The sequence below is a fragment of the Lolium perenne genome, chromosome 5, assembly GCF_019359855.2.
Source record: "Lolium perenne isolate Kyuss_39 chromosome 5, Kyuss_2.0, whole genome shotgun sequence".
Taxonomy (NCBI): domain Eukaryota; kingdom Viridiplantae; phylum Streptophyta; class Magnoliopsida; order Poales; family Poaceae; genus Lolium; species Lolium perenne.
In genome coordinates, this window is record NC_067248.2 from 91,155,769 (window position 1) to 91,176,431 (window position 20,663).

A 20,663-nucleotide genomic window follows, 5' to 3' on the forward strand; every position below is an offset into this window, starting at 1 on the left:
CTTATCGACTCGTGAAGATCTCTTTGGCGACTTCTATCGTTTGTTTGATCTTTTGCTTGCACTTCTACCTATTTGGTCTTTTGCTTGCACTTCTATCAAACCTTCCGGTCTTTTCGCCCTTCTAGATCTCCCGAGCTTCGATTTGTCGATCTCTTTGCGGGACTTCTACCGGAAGGTCTTTTCCTGCAACCTCTATCGAGTTGGTGTTTCGAGCCAACGAGGGAAAACTCGAATTGTGTGCTTGTGTGTGTTGTATCCCCGCGATTCCCCCACGTGTTCATCGCGTTCATCCACCTACCCCCACGTATCCCTTCAAATCCGTGAAGATCGGGCACATCCCTGGGCTTAGCCCTTATCATATGGTGGCCGAACCAAACCCTAGAAGGCCTTTCCCCCTTCAATACGGACTCTAAAAAGTGGCTGACTTAATTCCTGCGAAAATGACATGGGCCTGGCCCAAAACTAAAGGTGACGCAGCACCATATTATGCTATGGACGAAATTATGAAGTGGAGAACTCTATATTTCGTCCATGTCTTCATCTCTTCTTCTGGTGGCTTCAAAGTTCTGAAATCTCCACTTGTGGCGTCATCTTCAATCCTCAAGTGCTTGCTGCCATCTCCTCCATGTGTGATCATGCTCCAATGCTTGTCCTCCTCATCCATGCTAGGTCCATCATTCCTAAGAGTAACAAACATATCTGATTTAGGCAGCATCATATTCTCATGTATATGAGGAATAGTTCCAAGAAACGAAAGTACCTGATAGTTAAGTTGTTTGGCACGAGCTCGAGTGATTGGTCCTTGTATTTGTGTGGCTGTAGGTACAGCGGTTGTATCAATAGATGGGATGTCCTCATCATCCAAGCTCAATCCCCGAGGTGATGGTCCCTTCAAGGTCCTCAAGCGCATCAACGACAACGCCTATGTCGTCGACATACCAACATCCAAGTACTTGGTGAGCAACACGTTCAATGTGTCCGACCTCTCACCATACCATGGAGATGAGGAGAACATCGAGTCGAGGACGACTCTTTCCCAAGGGGGGGGGAGATGATGTAGCCCCACCCAAGGTCGACACTACATCAAGACCGACAAGCCCTCCTCGTGGTCCAATGACACGAGCTAGAGCCCAAGCACTACGCCAAGAGGTGAATTCGCTCCTCTCTACCTATGCCTTTGACACCCCCTTGGATGGCTTGCTACTTCATGCAAATACCCTATGTTCAATCAGGTACATCGGTCAAGACACAAGCCATGGAGTCCAAGACAATGGAGAGAGAGCTGGAAATGATGAAGATGGAGCTACAGCGCCCAGGCCGGAACTTCCGCCCTCCAGGACCTGAACTTCCGGCCAGATTCCTCCCAGATGCTGCCAAGATGCCGTCCAGCGCCCAGAGAAGTGGAGCCAGCCGGAACTTCCGCCCCGAGGGACCGGAACTTCCGCCCACTCGGAACTTCCGACAAAATGCCCCTGGATGTTACTGCAAGGAAACGGGCCAATTTCAGAACTTGACCGGAACTTGGCCGAAACTTCCGGCCGGGCCGGAACTTCCGGCTCCCAGGACCGGAACTTCCGCCCCTGACCGAAACTTCCGCCCAAGACGGCCAGAACTTCCGCCACCTCGAACTTCAGCACAGCAATACTTTTCAGCGTGTAACTTACCCCTTCGCCCCTACTATAAATAGCCTAGTTGGCTCAGATCTGAGATTAGACTTGATGTGAAAGAAAACCTGAGCTTAGCTCACCCTTGTGGGAACCCTACCTAGATCTATGATCTTGTATCCCCACCCGGGCTCCTTATCAACTCGTGAAGATCTCTTTGGCGACTTCTACCGTTTGTTTGATCTTTTGCTTGCACTTCTACCTATTTGGTCTTTTGCTTGCACTTCTATCAAACCTTCCGGTCTTTTCGCCCTTCTAGATCTCCCGAGCTTTGATTTGTCGATCTCTTTGCGGGACTTCTACCGGAAGGTCTTTTCCTGCAATCTCTATCGAGTTGGTGTTTCGAGCCAACGAGGGAAAACTCGAATTGTGTGCGTGTGTGTGTTGTATCCCCACGATTCCCCCACGTGTTCATCGCGTTCATCCACCTACCCCCACGTATCCCTTCAAATCCGTGAAGATCGGGCACATCCCTGGGCTTAGCCCTCACCAGACCTCTTCTTGCGTTAGTGTGACATTGAGCACCCTTCTTTAGGAGTTTTTCCTTTTTCCGCTCGTTCCTTGGTTGCACTAATCCCGCTCATCTCGTGTGTGAGGTCCACATTTTTCCGTGTTTATAGTGATCGCCACTTTGACACTTGATTTTTGGACCTTACCCACTTTTAACAACATACTCGATTTTGGATTTCGTCTTTTGGCTTTCCACCATCCACACCTAACACCATATTTGCTAGCTTTTGCGTGTTCCTTTGTGTGTGTACCCGATACACTTGGTCTTACTTTTGGCTTGGTTGATTGCCTCAATACTATCTTACCTCGGTAAGAGTGCGAGGTAGTCTCCTTCCACAAACATCCACCACATAGTTCTTGTCTTGTTATCATGGATAGGCACGGAGACCAAGGAAAGGAAGATGAAGTCCTACGCACCTCCGAGAGGTTGGCCACCCAACACAATCTATGGGTGCAACGCCAAGAGTTCAAGGAGCAACTTACCTTGTTCGAGACTCGCATCGACGAACAATATGAAGAAGTGGCTCACAACTTCGGCCAAGTGAACCAAGATATGAATCTTCTTCGTGAAGCTACGGACAACTTGCATCATCAAGTGACGGCCAATGATGCGAACATGGAGAGGCGCATGGATAGCCTCGAGCGCGCCATCACCAACTTGGGTCGCCGACATCGACATCGCTCTACTTCCTCATCGTCATCAACCTCCTCACACGATGACTACTCTCATGATCACCATTCGTCCTCAAGCTCCGACTCAAGGCATGGAGATCATCATCGCTCTCGTCGACCGCACGCTCGTCATGAAGATTCTCGCTCAAACTCAAGGCGCGGAGAGTTCCATCGCCATGCTCGTCCTCATGAACGTCCTCAACAAGAACAAGCTCTTCACCAAGATCGTCATCAAGCGGTTCGCCATGCCCACCATGGGCATGACGACCAACCCCACGACAACGTCCTCCACAACATGGACCCGGCACCTCATTGTCAATCCCATGTGGATGCTCAAGACCAAGGTCATCAAGATCCACCAAGGCGTGATCTCCGCAATCATCCTCGCCATGACCAAAGGGGCCAAGGACAACCACAACATGATCAAGATGAGAGGGCCATCATTGGACAACGCCAACAACCTCGGCAAGACCCGCAACAACATCATCAACGTGCCAAGTGAAGCTAGTATTCATCTCCACCGCCAACCCAATGCTATGGTTGGCCGTGGAAGACCTCCTCTACCACCTCAAGCCGCAAGGGATGAAGGCATCTGTCCTTGCCGCCGATACTTGGAAGATGAAGAGAATATGTATGGGAAGCTCAAGTTCAACATGCCCAAGTTCAAGGGTGAAGACGATGCCGAGGCCTACCTCTCATGGGCACTCAAGGTTGACAAGATCTTCCGGATCCACAACTACTCCGGTGCCAAGAAAGTAGCCATGGCCTCCCTCGAGTTTGAAGATTATGCCAACACTTGGTGGGAACAAGTTCTCATCAATCAAAGTATCGTTTAGAAACAAGTTCACCTGTTGTTTAAGTAGCTTCGCACGAGCCCTTGTAATTGGTCCAATCCGAACTTCATTGGATTTGAGCTTCACAGCAGGTTCATCTTCAATTGGTAATGACGGAGGTAGTAGTGAGGTAGGGATGTCCTCATCAGCAACACTCGGAAAGCCACTCTCAATGGGATAGGTACACAAAGAAAGAAACGGGGCTACAAGGGGTGGGACAAGTTAGACCTATTGATGTTAGGCGGTGTCAAGCACACGAACTTGCGATGATCGAGGTGGTGTCGATGATGGTGTCGAAGTTGCGCCGGAATCCGGGGTGCCAAAGGTGTCGTCGCGGTGTTGGTGTAGGCGCGGAAGCGGAATAGACAACCAATGCACTCCAATTCGAAAACCGGGCAAATTAAGTCAATGCCCGAAAAGTTGGGTCAAAACGAGCGGTCAAAAGTTGGGTTCCAAAAATTGTCCAAAATTAGACGTGGACTATGTGGAGTAGTTGGAGGATGTTGTTAAAGTTTGGAGTCAAACGGGCTCCGGAAAGTTTTCAAAATTTGGGGCAAAAAAGAGGAGTCAAATGGACTCGGGAAAATTGTCAAAATTTGGAGTCAAGATGGTGGAATTATGGTCAAAATTTGAGGTCAAACGGGCTCCGGAAAATTGTCAAAAGTTGGGTCAAAGTTGGGGTCAAAAGTTGCTGAAATTTGGGTCAGAAAATTTGCACGGGCGGAACTTCCGGGCTACTTCCGGTCTTGTTCCGGAATTGCGTGAAACGAAGTAGAAACGTTAGAGCATCTCCACTCGTCTCCCCGACTAGGCCCCCGAACGACGTTTTTTCCATCCGGACGGCGAAATTCGGCCCAGTCGCGCCCCCGGTTCCTCGATTTCGTCCGGATTTGGGCCTAAATTGATCCGGCGATCCCACGCCATCCCCGGCCCCCCGGGGGGCTCTCGGGGACTCCGGACGAAACAAAAGCGCGCGAAACGGCGAGGAAACTTCCCGCGCGTCTGGTGGCACCAACTTGTCGGCGAGAGACACCGGTCGTCGTCCTCATCGCATCATCTTCCGCACGCTGTAAAAGCCTGCCGCCGGTCAGCATTCGCCGGCCGCGTTGCTTCCACGCGGCGAGTTAATGCCGTCGCATCGTCATCTGCGCACGCATCGTCTTCCACGCGGCATTAATCGCCGGCGCTCGCCGCGCCCGCCGCGCCTATTTAAGGCCACTCCGCTCGCCGCGACGCCCCTGCTCCACTCTTCCTCCATTCTCCCTCCACTCACCGTCCACCTCCAACGAAGATGACGTTCTCCGATGACGACGGCGCAGCCTCCAATGGCTTCCCCCGCCGGTCGCTCCGCCAGTGGGAGGGGCACCTCCTCCACCAGGCGGGGTACCCCTGCCCGCCGGACACGAGGCCTCCCGGCGGCGGGTGGCGGCTAAGCCGTGGCGGCGTACCAATCCCGCCGCCGCCTCGGGGCGACGCCCTCGACGCCGCCATCGAGGAGGCGCGGCTCATGATGACGGACGAGGAGCGTGCCGACCCGCGCCACCACCCCGAGAACTACACGCGGTGGAACTCATACTTCCTCCGGCGGTGGGAGCGGGAGCTGGCGGCCTACGACGGCCCGCCGCCTCCGCCTGCGCGCAACAACGCCGCGGGACGACGACGGTGGTGGACCGCGCCGGATAGGACGCTGGCGAACGTCCTCGAGCACATCGAGGGCGGAAACTTCCCGGTGCTCACGATGCCCCCTGCATCGAGGGCGTCGGCGAGCCGAAGCCGGGGGAACGTCTGGCAGCCACGGCGCATGGCTGCCAGCTCGTCGTCTTCCGGATCGGCGCCGAGGCCGTCCTTGGCGCCGGTGAAAAGGGAGGCGACGTCTCCGTCGACGCCGGCGCGTGTCAAGAAGGAGCCGGCGTCTCCACCACCGCCGACCAGAGGGCGCAGCGGCGCCCTCGTCATCCGCGAGCCCTCCTCCCCGCAGCGTGGGCGGAAGAGGAAGCCGGCGCAGGAGGACGTCGCTGCCGCCGCCAACGCCGCCGCAAACAAGCTCGCTGAGGAGGAGGCAAAGCTCGCGGAGGAAGCGGCCGTTGCGGAGGCGATCGCCAGGTCGCTCAACGACCTGGTGCCCGCCGACAACGCCCTCCCCGAGGACGCCGCCCTGGAGTGGTCGAGGCGCGACTGGGAGCGCGAGGAGGCGGAGCAGCAGCGGCGGCTGATGGACCTAGACGCCGCGCACCAGCTCGCCGCCCGCGCCGCCGCTCCAACCGCCACCGACGACTTCGCTCGCTTCCGCCGGCCTGCAACACCTCCATCCGGCGTCGTCGTCCCCGTCGTCGACCTTGAAGCCTCGGACGACGAATGGTACAAGCCATCGCCGCCTCGGTGGGGAGACGCCGGCCAGGGCAGCAGCCAGGCCGCGCCGCCGCAGTTCGACGACGGCTCGGACGACGATGGCGACGACGGCGGTGACTACACGGTGTTCTACCGCCATTTAGGCATGTAGAACGCCGTGTTTTATAATTTAAGTTGTATTCCCCTAGCCGAATTCGAAATATAGTCGAATTCGGCCTCTATGTATGAACTTCGCCCTCTATATAGTAAATATCATTAAATTTAGTCTAAAATCGCCCGTTTTTAGCTGTAGTTTGTCAAGTTTAAGTTTTTCAAATTTACATCGTCGCTTTCGCCTGAGGACGCGGCTGGGAAACAACTCCTCCCTACGCCAAATTTACGTCCAATCCGGACGTAAATTTCCCCGGATTTTGGCGTGGGGAGGGCAAACGAGTGGAGATGCTCTTACTGCGTAGGAAACTGCGATTTTCGGAGGTTGGGCGGAGGTTGGGCGTGGGGAGGGCAAACGAGTGGAGATGCTCTTGCAACCAAGCCACGGTCTCTCTTGCGTTAGCGTGACACCGAGCTAGTAGTCTTTGTTAGGACCAATTTTGTTCGTGCTCATTTTCCCGTCGCGCTAACCCTATTTTGTCCCACGTGTGTGTTCCACCTTGTGTATGCCTTTTGTGATCACCACCTTTGACTTGTGACTTTTGGATCTTACCCACTTTTGACAATAGACTCTTCGTTTGGTTCTTCCATTTGGCTTTCCACATCCATACCTAACACCATATAGAGTTTTTGTTTTGTGTGTGTGAATACATATCGGTTGTCCCCCGACTTGAAACACCTTTCCGATTTTGGTTTGCAAGTTTTGACACTTTTGGTAGTTTTCCTTCCACCATATATACACCAATCATAGAGACTAACATGGATAGTGAGGATGAACCTACGGAGGACGACATGGAGTACGATGAGGGTGATAGCTCCGCAAGCACCGCGGATATGGAGGACCATGTGGAGCTCGACACCGACAATGGCTCCGCAAGCATTGGCGACATGACCGACATTGAGCATCTCTACACCGACCATGACTCGCCAAGCATGGACAACATGGTGGACCACCACTCCGAGCTCGACTACAACATCGACGACATGGTGGAGCAATACCTCGACTACGACTGCGCAAATCTTGTTGCTTCTCAATTTTGCAACCAAGCCACGGTCTCTCTTGCGTTAGCGTGACACCGAGCTAGTAGTCTTCGTTAGGACCAATTTTGTTCGTGCTCATTTTCCCGTCGCGCTAACCCTATTTTGTCCCACGTGTGTGTTCCACCTTGTGTATGCCTTTTGTGATCACCACCTTTGACTTGTGACTTTTCGATCTTACCCACTTTTGACAATAGACTCTTCGTTTGGTTCTTCCATTTGGCTTTCCACATCCATACCTAACACCATATAGAGTTTTTGTTTTGTGTGTGTGCATACATATCGGTTGTCCCCCGACTTGAAACAGCTTTCCGATTTTGGTTTGCAAGTTTTGACACTTTTGGTAGTTTTCCTTCCACCATATATACACCAATCATAGAGACTAACATGGATAGTGAGGATGAACCTACGGAGGACGACATGGAGTACGATGAGGGTGATAGCTCCGCAAGCACCGCGGATATGGAGGACCATGTGGAGCTCGACACCGACAATGGCTCCGCAAGCATTGGCGACATGACCGACATCGAGCGTCTCTACAACGACCATGACTCGCCAAGCATGGACAACATGGTGGACCACCACTCCGAGCTCGACTACAACATCGACGACATGGTGGAGCAATACCTCGACTACGACTACGACACCATGATGGAGCACCGCACCGAGCACTACCTCGACTACGACCACGACAACATGATGGCGCACCGCACCGAGCACTACCTCTACTACGACCACGACAACATGATGGAGCACCGCACCGAGCACTACCTCGACTATGACATCGACACCATGGCGGAACCGAGCTTCGACACCACCTTGCACAAGACCGGTGCCTACAAGTTCCCCACCTTGGCCAATGGAACTACTTATGACGGTTGCGGACCTTCAAGACGGCGCCACCATGAGAGTGCTTACGCACATGATCATCTACATCGAGCTCGTCCTTTGGAACAACAAGAGCGTCCCCGCCATGATCGCCATCGACACTCTCCTCCGAGCTCAAGAAGGCGCCACAAGCAAAGTGCCAAACTACATGAACCATCATCTAGGCATGTTGAGGATCGCCATCGACACTCGTCACCTCATGATCGTCATCGACAATCACCACCTCATGACCACCATCGACATGCGTCACCACATGATCATCGCCGACACAAGTCACATCATGTTCGCCATCAACCAACACCTCCCAAGGATCTTCGACGACACCCCCCAAGACATGGTGATGATGCAAGAAGACGAGAGCCTCGACATGAAGCGGCCAAGGCTACAAAGGTCAACAACACCAAACATATGGTGTCCACAAAGCCTAGCTCCACCACCAAAATGGCATCTCCAAGACCGCCTACACATGAGAAGATCTCCAATGGTGCGAGACAAGACGCTACATCAACAAGGAAGATGGTGGCAAGTGCACATAAAGAGGAACCACCTATCATGGTGCCTCCCCCTCCTACCGCCACCACCACAATGGCACCTACAAGAAGCTCAAGCCCCAAGATGAAGACCGTGGAGTCTACACTTCAAGATGAAGGACGATCTACCCATCTTTATGCCAACATGACAATGGTTCGTCCTCCAAGACCACGTAGCTCCCAATGCTTTCGTTGCACACAAGACGGTAATCATCTTTGGGAATGCCCCAATCTCCATTGTGATGTGTGCACATCCAACAAGCACATGACATGGGAGTGCAACACACCACAAGCCCACAAGCTCTACTTCGCCCAATTGGATGCCCAATTCGCCAACATGACACTTCAAGATACAATCGTGTTCAAAGAATGGTGCAAGGAAATCGACAAGAGTGACGTTGATTCGAGCCTAGCTCTCAACAACACCATAGCGCCATCAAATGGTGTCAACATGGGAGGCGATGGAGTTGAGAAGGTTGAGCATGGGATGATCCCTTCAACCAAGGAGGCGCATGGAGTTGAGATGGTTGAGCATGGGAAGTTCCCTTCAACCACAGAGGCGCATGGAGATAAGCAAGTCGAACCTACTCCTACATGCTTGATTGATGAGTTGGTACCAACCCCATGTGAGCATGAGAGCCACTTAGCCCACTTGAGCGAGAGTGATAGTGATTTGAGTGACTTCCACCCCATATGTGAATTTGAGTGCTTCCATTTGGAGGACATGAGTGACACACAAAGTGAGTTGAGAGAGGTAGATGGTAGGTCCATGGAGGATATCGCATTTGCTAACACATTAACCTCTCCCTCGTTTATGTCTTCTTATGTTGCACTAGGTTCCATGGAGGACGAGTTCCCGATCATGGAGAAGATGTACATGGTGCATGAAGATGATGATATCACACCATGCTTACAAGAAGTCAAAGATGTCGACCACATGGATCCTACCACTTCCACAACACCTACCTCAAATGAGTCGGACTACAAAGGTACCTATATGGGTATTGATGATGCCATGATCCCACTAGTGGACATGATGACTTATGAGTGCATGCATGATCTTGAGGATACAATTGCTATGCCACATGCTTCGTTCATTCCTCCATGTGATGCTTTGCTTGATAACATTGTTGATAATGTGGGTATGCTTGCTTGTGACAATATGATCATGCCATGCTATGAGTGTTTCAATATAAATCCCATTGCATGCAACTTGTTGAACAATTTGTCTTTCCCACGTGATGCTTTGCTTGATAACATTGTTGATCATGTGGAATTACTTGCTTGTGACAATATGGTCATGCCATGCTATGAGAGTTTCACTTTCTCTCCTATTGCTTGCAATATGTCGAACAATTGCTCTTTACCATGTATTGCTTGCAATGAAAATGATGATGCTAATGCTTGTGTTGTGACACCCTTGATGAACACTTGCTCTTTCCATAGGGTTGTCGACAACAATGATAACATGTTAAACATGCTTTGCCCAAAATGTTTGCACTATTCCATGGTCCTTGCATCCAAGATTGTGAATAATAGCTCTTTCTTATGCTTGGTATGCAAGAATGCTTATTTCATTGTCCATGAGATGGCCTCCATAGCCTTCTCAATTTTTGATGATCATAAGTTACCACATGCCATGAATGCACCTTCTTGCCATATGCACCATCACCATGCATTTCATACTATCTTGCTTGACACTAATGGTGATGTGCACAAGACATGGAACATCATGATGGATGATGTATTCATCTACCATGCACACACGCTTTTTGTTTTCTCCATTGTGTGTATAGGTACCCGAACGACAACATCCACCGCCACGGAGCATGAGTTGACGACACGTGCCATCAAGAGCTACCCCACCAAGGACAACCTCCATCACCAAACCCGCGGGATTCAAACCAAAGGGTATGTTTCCCAACGCCTTCGCCATCGTGTGTTTCCGACATTTCTTGTCGAGCTTCTGGTTTGGTCCAATTCCTCGTCACCTCTTTTGCTTCTTATGCAACATATCTTGAAAGATCTTGTTGGCACAATGGTTGTTGTATGTATTGATGATATTATCATACACTCCGAGAACCTCAAGGATCATGTCATACATGTGAGAGACACCTTATGCACCTTGTGCCACATGTTACACCAAAAGTTGCTCTCCTTTGGATTTCTCATTTCATGTTTGGCATTTGCAATGGATTTGATGCGGGGTGGCCTTCGGACACCTCCTCACCAAGACCAACAAGTCCCCCAAGTGGACCAATGACAAGGGCTCGAGTTAAAGCTCTACATGATAAGGTGAACTCGCTCCTCACCACCCTTGATCTCGGTACGCCTTTGGATGGAATGCTACCTCATGCCGATGTGCTTTGTGTCATTAGGTACAAGGAGCATCAAGACCACGGAGGGGAGGACGCACCATGGCCAAGGGAAGGAGAGGAACAACGGGACTTGAAGATGGGCACGAAGCTGGACCCGATGTCACTCGAAGCGCTCGAAGGAAGAGAAGACGCCGGCCGGTCCAGAACCCGGTCAGACCGGATCCCAGACCGGACCACCCGGTCCCAGGCCCGGTCAACCGGTCGCTAACCGGATTTCCCACAAGCTCGTACCGGAGACCAACCGGACGGAAATCTGCGAAGTTTCCGGTTGGCGACCGGTCGACCGGCCCCACCACCGGGCCACCCGGTCCCCAGCCCGGTCTGACCGGCCCCAGACCGGATTCGTCGAGAACGCCCCACCAACCCGCCTAAGTTATTTACCCTTTCGCCTTGCTGGCCATGTATGCCTATATAAGTACCCAGGACCCCTCCCTTATGGGTTAGACATAATTTTGAGCTTAAACCAACTTTGAGCTTAGTCTCCCTAGGGTTAGCATCCATCTTGGATAAGCATCCCTCTGTAATCAAGGCACTCTTGTTGTTGATTTGTGAATTGTTGAGTGAGATTCTAGTGCAAGGCACTCTCTCTCCCTCACCAATCCCCTTTCTCCAACACCAATCTCTCTCCGGGAATTCTGCCGCGTGCCTCTTCCTTAGAGATTCTATTGGCGTGGTCCATCGAGCCACGAGGGTAAGTATCGGGTGTATTTGGTTGGTGTGCGTGCGTGAGTACCGGTGTTCATCGTGTTCCTCCCGCTCTCCCACCTTTTCCCCTTGGATGTTGGGTCAAATCGCGAGATCGGGCCAAACCCTAGATCTCAGATCACATCATATGGTATCAGCAGCCTTTGGTTACCGCGATTTTGACCCTCCACCCACCCGATTTCGTTTCTAGAAATTTTTTCAAAAAATAGCCCAAATTGCCTTTAGACCGATCTGTGATTTGGTTGAGTTTTGAGTGGTTTTTATCCGTGGATTTGGTGTCTTTGTGCTTGATCTACTATTCCCCCAACTTTTAACCTCCAATTCCATCGTTTCCCGACGATTTGATCTTTTGGTGTTGCTTTGGGGAAGAACAAGAGAGAGAATCGTGAAACCCGATTGCGAAACCGGTCAACCGGCCCACAGACCGGACCATCCGGCGCAGAACCCGGCCAACTGGCCGCCAACCGGACAGCCGGCCCCAGGCCCGGTCGACCGACCCCCAAACCGGACAAGCCGGCGCCAGCTCCGGTCAGAACGGCCCACCGACCGGGCTCCCGTCTTCGACATCGACTAACACCACCGCCGACCATCACCACCACCATCATCTCCACCATCGCAGGTATAACTTGCAGTTCCCTTGTAGCCTTCTTCTTTTTGCGATCTATCCCACGAGCGAAGCTTTTCGAGTGTTGCGAAACATCGCACGAGGTCCCGACCGTGAGGGTGTGCGTTGTGTGAGTAAAGCTCATAAGTGGAGCTCGTGAGTGGCAAGCAAAAGAGTAAGAGCATAGTGTTGAGTGAAAAAAAAAAGAGAAAAGCAAAGTGCAAAGTGCCACCGATACAAAAAGAGTGAAAAGCTTTTAAGCAAGCAAGAGAGATAGAGAAGAGAGACCTCGTGCGAATCTTGGTGTTTCTACTCTATGCAACCTAGCTTCGATCTCTTCTTGCGTTAGTGTGACATTGAGCACCCTTTGATATGGGCTAAGCCCAGGGATGTGCCAGATCTTCACGGATTTGAAGTGATTCGTGGGGGTAGGTGGATGAACGCGATGAACACGTGGGGGAAACGCGGGGATACAACACACACACGCACACAATTCGAGTTTTCCCTCGTTGGCTCGAAACACCAACTCGATAGAGATTGCAGGAAAAGACCTTCCGGTAGAAGTCCCGCAAAGAGATCGACAAATCAAAGCTCGGGAGATCTAGAAGGGCGAAAAGACCGGAAGGTTTGATAGAAGTGCAAGCAAAAGACCAAATAGGTAGAAGTGCAAGCAAAAGATCAAACAACGGTAGAAGTCGCCAAAGAGATCTTCACGAGTTGATAAGGAGCCCGGGTGGGGATACAAGATCATAGATCTAGGTAGGGTTCCCACAAGGGTGAGCTAAGCTCAGGTTTTCTTTCAAATCAAGTCCAATCTCAGATCTGAGCCAACTAGGCTATTTATAGGTGGGGGGCGAAGAGTTGAGTTACACGCTGAAAAGTAGTGCTATGCTGAAGTTCGCGGTGGCGGAAGTTCCGGTCATCTTGGGCGGAAGTTCCGGTCCTGGGGGCCGGAAGTTCCGGCCCGGCCGGAAGTTCCGGCCAAGTTCCGAAAGTCGTCCATTTCCTTGCAGTAACATCCAGTGTTGTTTTCACGTAATTTCGGAACTTGGGCGGAACTTGGGCGGAAGTTCCGACTGGGCGGAAGTTCCGGTCCCTCGGGGCGGAAGTTCCGGTCCGATGCTTTTCCGCGCTTGGAGGGCATCTTGGGGGCTTCTTGGGGGAATCTGGCCGGAAGTTCCGGTCCTGGGGGGCGGAAGTTCCGGACTGGGCGCTGTAGCTCCATCTTCATCGTTTCCAGCTCTCTCTCCAACGTCTTGGTCTCCATGGCTTGTGTCTTGGTCGATGTACCTGATTGAACATAGGGTATTTGCATGAAGTAGCATGCCATCCAAGGGGGTGTCAAAGTCATAGGTAGAGAGGAGCGAATTCACCTCTTGGCGTAGTGCTTGGGCTCGAGCTCGTGTCATTGGACCACGAGGAGGGCTTGTCAGTCTTGATGTAGTGTCGACCTTGGGTGGGGCTACATCATCTCCCCCCCCCCTTGGGAAAGAGTCGTCCTCGACTCGATGTTCTCCTCATCTCCATGGTATGGTGAGAGGTCGGACACATTGAACGTGTTGCTCACCAAGTACTTGGATGTTGGTATGTCGATGACGTAGGCGTTGTCGTTGATGCGCTTGAGGACCTTGAAGGGACCATCACCTCGGGGCTTGAGCTTGGAGTTTCTTTCTTGAGGGAAGCGGTCCTTGCGAAGGTTTATCCACACTAGGTCGCCTTCATTAAGATCCGTGCTTTTTTCTTCAAGTTTATTCTTGTGGCTTGACGGAGAACTTGTTGCTCGATCGTTGCCCTTGTGTCTTCATGGAGTTTCTTCATGTATTGTGCTCGCTTGTCGATGTCCATGTTCACTTGCTCATGTAGCAGAAGAGGAAGGAGGTCGATCGCCGTAGGTGGTTCAAACCCGTAGACGACCATGAATGGGCTTCTCGATGTTGTAGAGTGCTTGGCGCGGTTGTAGGCAAACTCCGCATGTGGGATGCAATCTTCCCATGCTTTCAAATTCTTCTTGACAAGGACTCGTAGTAGCGTGGAGAGGCTTCGGTTCACCACTTCGGTTTGCCCATCGGTTTGGGGGTGCGAGGATGATGAGAACAAAAGCTTGACGTTGAACTTGGCCATTAGTGTCTTCCAAAGATAGCTCATGAACTTGACATCTCGGTCGGAGACAATGCTTCTTGGTACACCGTGGAGTCTCATAATTTCCCTAAAAAACAAGGAGGCAATGTGTGAAGCATCATCCGTTCGGGAGCATGGTATAAAGTGAGCCATTTTTGAGAATCTATCAACTACCACAAAGATTGAATCATGACCATATTTAGTTCGAGGTAATCCTAGTACAAAGTCCATGCTTATATCCGACCAAGGAGCATAAGGAATAGGCAACGGTGTATAAAGACCATAAGAGTTGGAGGTGGACTTAGCTTGTAAACATGTCGTGCAACGGTTGCATAGGCGCTCCACATCGCGCTTCATTCGTGGCCAATAGTAATGGGTGGAGAGCATAGAGAGCGTCTTGTCACGTCCAAAGTGACCCATGAGACCACCACCATGCGATTCTTGTAAGAGCAAAAGGCGAAGCCAGGACATTGGGACACAAAGTTTGTTGCCCTTAAACAAGAATCCTTGGTGCAAATAGAAATCATCGATGCCCTTTTCAATGGAACACTTTGCAAAAATTGGGCCAAAGAAAGTATCGGAGGCATATTGTTCTTTGATTTCATCAAGACCCAACACATGGAAATCCAAAGGAGTGAGTAAAAGGGTGAATTTGCGGGAGAGGGCATCCGCAACGACATTGTCCTTGCCCTTCTTGTATTTGATTTCATATGGAAAGGACTCAATGAACTCAACCCATTTTGCATGTCTTTTGTTCAAAGTGTGTTGACTTTTCAAATACTTCAAAGATTCATGGTCGGAGTGAACGATGAACTCTTTTGGCCAAAGATAATGTTGCCAAACTTCAAGAACACGAACCAAAGCATAAAGTTCCTTGTCATATATAGGATAGTTGAGGCGTGCGCCATCCAACTTCTCGCTATAGTATGCCACGGGTTTTCCATTTTGCATGAGGACACCGCCTATGCCAAGGCCACTCGCATCACATTCTATCTCAAATGTTTTTGAGAAATCGGGAAGAACTAGTAGGGGTGCCTCGGTGAGTCTCTTTTTCAATTCATCAAAAGCGTTTTGTTGTGCTTTGCCCCAAACAAACGGAACATTCTTTTTAGTAAGCTCATTTAAAGGGCAAGCGATGGTGCTAAAATCTTTCACAAAGCGGCGGTAGAAACCGGCGAGTCCATGAAAACTCCGAACTTGACCAACATTTGTGGGAGTGGGCCAATTGTGGATGGCCTCAACTTTGGAAGAATCAACTTCAATCCCGTTGGCGGAAACCACAAAACCAAGAAAAACCAATTTGTTTTGAGCAAAGGTGCATTTTGGGAGGTTGGCATAGAGCTTCTCGTGGCGTAGTATGCATAAGACTTCTCTCACATGGTGAACATGGTCCTCGAGATTTTTGCTATAGACGAGAATGTCATCAAAGTAAACAACCACGCTCTTGCCAATGAGTGGTCTCAAAATGTGATTCATAAGACGCATGAAAGTCGAAGGAGCATTAGAAAGACCAAATGGCATGACAAGCCATTCATATAGACCAAGCTTGGTCTTGAATGCCGTCTTCCATTCATCACCAATTGCCATGCGAATTTGGTGGTAGCCACTACGCAAATCAATCTTAGAGAAAATGGTGGCACCACTCAATTCATCAAGCATGTCGTCTAAACGCGGAATGGGATGGCGATAACGGACGGTAATGGCATTGATGGGGCGACAATCCATACACATCCGTTGCGTCTCATCCGGTTTAGGCACAAGAATCACGGGAACGGCGCAAGGGCTAAGGCTTTCGCGAACGTACCCTTTGGCGAGGAGGTCTTGTATTTGGCGTTGAATCTCCTTTGTGTCTTCGGGGTTGGTGCGGTAGGCGGCTCGGTTTGGAAGGGCGGCGCCGGGTATGAGGTCGATGCGGTGCTCGATGCCCCGAAGCGGTGGTAGTCCATGAGGTAGCTCGTCGGGGAAGACGTCTTGGAATTCCTTCAAAATAGACAACAAAGACGAAGGAATGTTGGTTAAGTCGTTAGTCTCCGCCGAGGGGCCCTTGCAAATGAGCACGTAGTGTAGGGTGGTGGATGGGTTGTGGTGCACTTCTCTCATCTCACTCTTGGTAGCTAGGAGGACACTCTTCATCTCACTCACATATGGTTTGTGGCGCTCACTCTCTTTTTGGTGGATCACTCTCTCACCTCTCAACTCACTAGTGATGGTGGCTTCCTTAGCCCTCGCTAGAGCCTTTGCATTGTCCGCAATTACTTGGCTAGGAGTCATTGGGCGTAGGATGTAGGTCTTGTCGTTGACCTTGAAGCTATAGGCATTTGTGTAGCCATCATGGTTGGCTTTCTTGTCATATTGCCAAGGGCGACCAAGTAACATGTGGCACACCGTCATAGGCACGACGTCACAATCAACGGTGTCTTCAGAGGCGCCAATCTTGAAGGATATCGTGACGGTGTGTTGGATCTTCACATTTCCATTGTCGCTTAGCCATTGCACATGGTAGGGATGGGGGTGTTTTCGGAGCGGGAGGTTGAGCTTGGTGCATAGTTCGGTGCTTGCAAGATTGTGGCAACTCCCTCCATCGATGATAACCTTTATTGACTTGCCATTGATTCCGGCTCTTGTTTGGAAGATATTGCACCTTTGGTCTTCATTGGGAAGTGTATGGGTTGTCAACACTTTGGTCACCACAATAGAAGGGCTTGCATCATGCACACATAGGACTTGCTCTTGGTCTTCCAAGTCATCATCTTCATGAGAGGTTGCGGCTTGTACCAAGGCTTCATATTCACCTTCACTCAATTACTCCACATCTCCATCATCTCGAGTGATCATAACTCTTGTGTTCTTGCATACAAAGGATTTATGTCCTTGAGCACCACACTTGAAGCAAGTGATGTTACTAGATCCGGTGGAAGCTTTCGAGGACATGGTTGATTGCTCCGGCTTGAAGCTTGTTGTTTTGATGGCACTTCTTGCTTGCTTTGGAGGATCCTTGGAGGCAAGTGCACTTGTGTTCTTGATGCTTGAGGAGGCATTCATGGCATTTCTTGCGGCGAAGAAGGTCTTTGTCTTTGCACTTGCTAGGTCTTCTCGCACTTGGCGCTCGGCCCTTGTTGCTTGGTGGAGTAGCTCAACCATGTTTTTGTAAGGCAAGAATTCCACTATCCTCTTGACGGGGATGTTTAGTCCATTCAAGAATCTTGCCATAGTTTGCTCTTCTCGCTCATCCACATTTGCACTCATCATTGTCATGTGCATCTCCTTGTAATATTCCTCAACGGACTTGTAGCTTTGCTTGAGTTGAGTGAGCTTGTTGAAGAGGTCACGCTTGTGGTGAGTTGGTACAAAGCGGGTGTGCATGACTTCTTGCATCTCTTCCCATGTGTCAATGGGTGCTAAGTCTTCCTTCTCACGCTTCTTGTTTACCTCTTCCCACCAAACATTTGCATATCCTTCAAACTCAAGTGATGCCATGGCAACTTTCTTTGCTTCGGAGAAGTTGTGGATGCGGAATATCTTATCAACCTTGAGGACCCAAGACAAGTATGCGTCGGGATCTTCCTCTCCTTGGAACTTGGGCATGGTGAATTTGAGCTTCCCAAAGATTTCTTCCTCATTGCGGTCATTGCGTCGAGGAGGTGGTCTTGCTTCACCATGATCTTTACGTTGTTGAGGTTGAGGTTGTGGCCCTTGAGCATCTTCATTGTTGTTTCTTTGTTGTTGAGGAGGAGGTGGTCTTCCATGACCTTCGTCTTGATCATCATTGTTTTGGCGTTGATGAGGCCTCACACTTTCTTCACTTGATGCTTGGTGATGACTTGAGTCTTCCTCCATCTCAACATCTCGTGCTTGATGAGGTGGTCTTCTACCATGAGGGCGATCATCATGATGACGACGGTTGTCTTCACCTTGACGGCGTGGTGCCCTATCACGAGGAGGTTGATCAACATTGATTATGCGGCGGTCTTGGTTCACTTCTTGTTCGGCATTATGGTGGTGCCTTTGAGCATTGGCCACTTGTGATGGGCGAGGTTGCCCTTGATGATGACGTGTGTCTTGCTCTTGGCGGCGCCGTTCTTGCTCACGTGCATGAAGGAGATCTTGATCATGACGAAGACGTTGTTGTTCCTCTTGGAATTGAGCATGGAGATTCTCTTGTTGAAGGCGTTCTTCTTCAAGGCGTAGACGTTCTTGGACAAGTCGAAGTCTTGCTTGCTCCGCTTCTTGAGCTTGTTGTTGAAGCACTTGAGCATCCACATTATGGTGGCGTGGGTCTTGATTGGAATCATGATGCGACGATGTAGGAGCTCGTGACCTTGAGCTATGAGAGTGCGAAGACCTTGAGTGTTGGCTTCGATTGTTGGCGATGTTGGCAATTGTGTAACACCCCAACTTTTGCAACCTTGTTTATTTGTCCATAATGCAAAAATTAGGGGGAACAAAAACTTTTTCTATAGACTAATTAAGATGAATTGCCTTGATCTGTTGGTAGATGAATTGTCTTGATTTGCTTGTTGAGTTTTGTTTTGAGCTACCTTTAAGAACAACACCTCTAGTGGTTAAACAAGCAAATCACTAAATAAAACACATGTGTGGCTTAGGAAGAATTATTTTCCTTCTTACTACATCAAACCCTTCTCCTGATGGCAACTTGAGTGTACCATCTTGATATTCCTCTTTGTGATAATCTAGCTCAAATCATCCTTAATTCAAAACTTGGTATCATCTACCCCTTGCTACATCCTTCTCTTATACCCACTCATCCTGGTTGATTTTTAGGCCAAGTCAACAACCTGTTTTGTCACGCTTCAAGGATTCCAATTTTTGGTAGTTGATATCTAACAATCACCACTGTTAGTTGACCTAAATGCATGGATCTCATCTGTGCAACACCCTCTGCAACTTCCACGTCTTACATGTCACATCCTCCACTTGCAACTCTTATAATCACTTGATCTCGTACCCTATCCAATGTTTAACCCCAAGATCACTTCCTTCACTTTCACCTCTTGTTTTATTCAAGTTAAATCTTCATAAAACCAAGAGTGGGAATGATGGGTACATTTTGTAGCCACCATCTACTCTTGAGAACACTCCTCCCTAAGTAAGTTTCCTTTCTCAAAAACCCTATTGTTTCTCCTTCTCTAGTTTTAATCACAAAACTACTTCTAGTTTTATTAAACTCTTTTCACGATATTTCTTCAAAGAAAATAAAGAACTGTAATGGGTTTTGTTTTTCATACCATTTCTAGCAAGTACTGATTTCTAAAAACATTACTTTCTATTTTGCTTTGTTTTAACAAAAAGCTTGTTAATGGTACCTATACCATTTCTTGTTTTTCACTTGTTTATTTTACAAATGAGAAAAAACTCTACTTTACTTGAGAAAGTAAATAGGACATTTTGAACTCCTATGTTCCAACTACTTTCTCTCAACATTTTCAAATTCCATTCCACTTGAGTTCATTCCCATTTGTCCCTAGAAAATTGAGGTGTGTCCTATACATTTCAAATAAACTCCCCTCAACTAAACCGTAGACTCAGGGAGTATTTCAAACCACTCCCATTTGACCTCTTAATTGAAGAACAACTTATGATTCATCATGCCCACCTCACCCCTCTACTCATTTCCATCATCACATTGACCTTAGGAATTGATAATTTATGTCACCATATTCATCCTTGTGAGTATATGGTTACTTCACTCACAATGTCTCTTAGTCTTGCTCTACAATTGTCTTAACCTCCATCACCACCATCATCTCTTGGCCAAATTAATAATTTGATCAAATTACTTTATTCTTCAAACTTGGCACCAATGTTTCTTTTCATCTCTCTTCCTATTTTAAAGACATCATCAAGCCACTTTTAGCCAACCATCCCAACACTCAACCTTGGTCGACTTGCATAAAGTGACATATGCACTTGGCTTGTCCACTTGTAATGACAAGAACTAGCCGGCCATGCCAAGCTCTTGGCATGCATGAGCTGAAATTTCTTCATCTTCATTCCTTCTTCTACAAGCTTTGCCTCCCACCTAACCCAATCAATAAATGGGCAGCCACCCACCTTGGCCAATCAAAAAGGAGGCAGCCAATCATCCTCCCTCTATTTAAAGAGCTTGGCCGGCCACTCCCTCCTCCTTTGCCTCATTTCTTTTCACTCCCCACTCCTTCCTCCACTCCCTCACACTTTTCTCCTACCTCTCCCCACGAAATATT

The 20,663-nt window shown here is 49.5% G+C and overlaps 1 protein-coding gene across 1 annotated transcript in view; it reads right to left on the bottom strand.

Moving 5' to 3' along the window:
* LOC139831546 (uncharacterized) overlaps nt 1–11,413 on the bottom strand; it is a 112,128-nt gene extending 100,715 nt beyond the window's left edge. The window contains exon 1 of the mRNA XM_071820841.1: nt 11,394–11,413. Within this exon, the coding sequence (XP_071676942.1) occupies nt 11,394–11,413 (20 nt within the window). The remainder of the gene's footprint in view (nt 1–11,393) is intronic.
* Nucleotides 11,414–20,663: the final 9,250 nt, after the last annotated feature.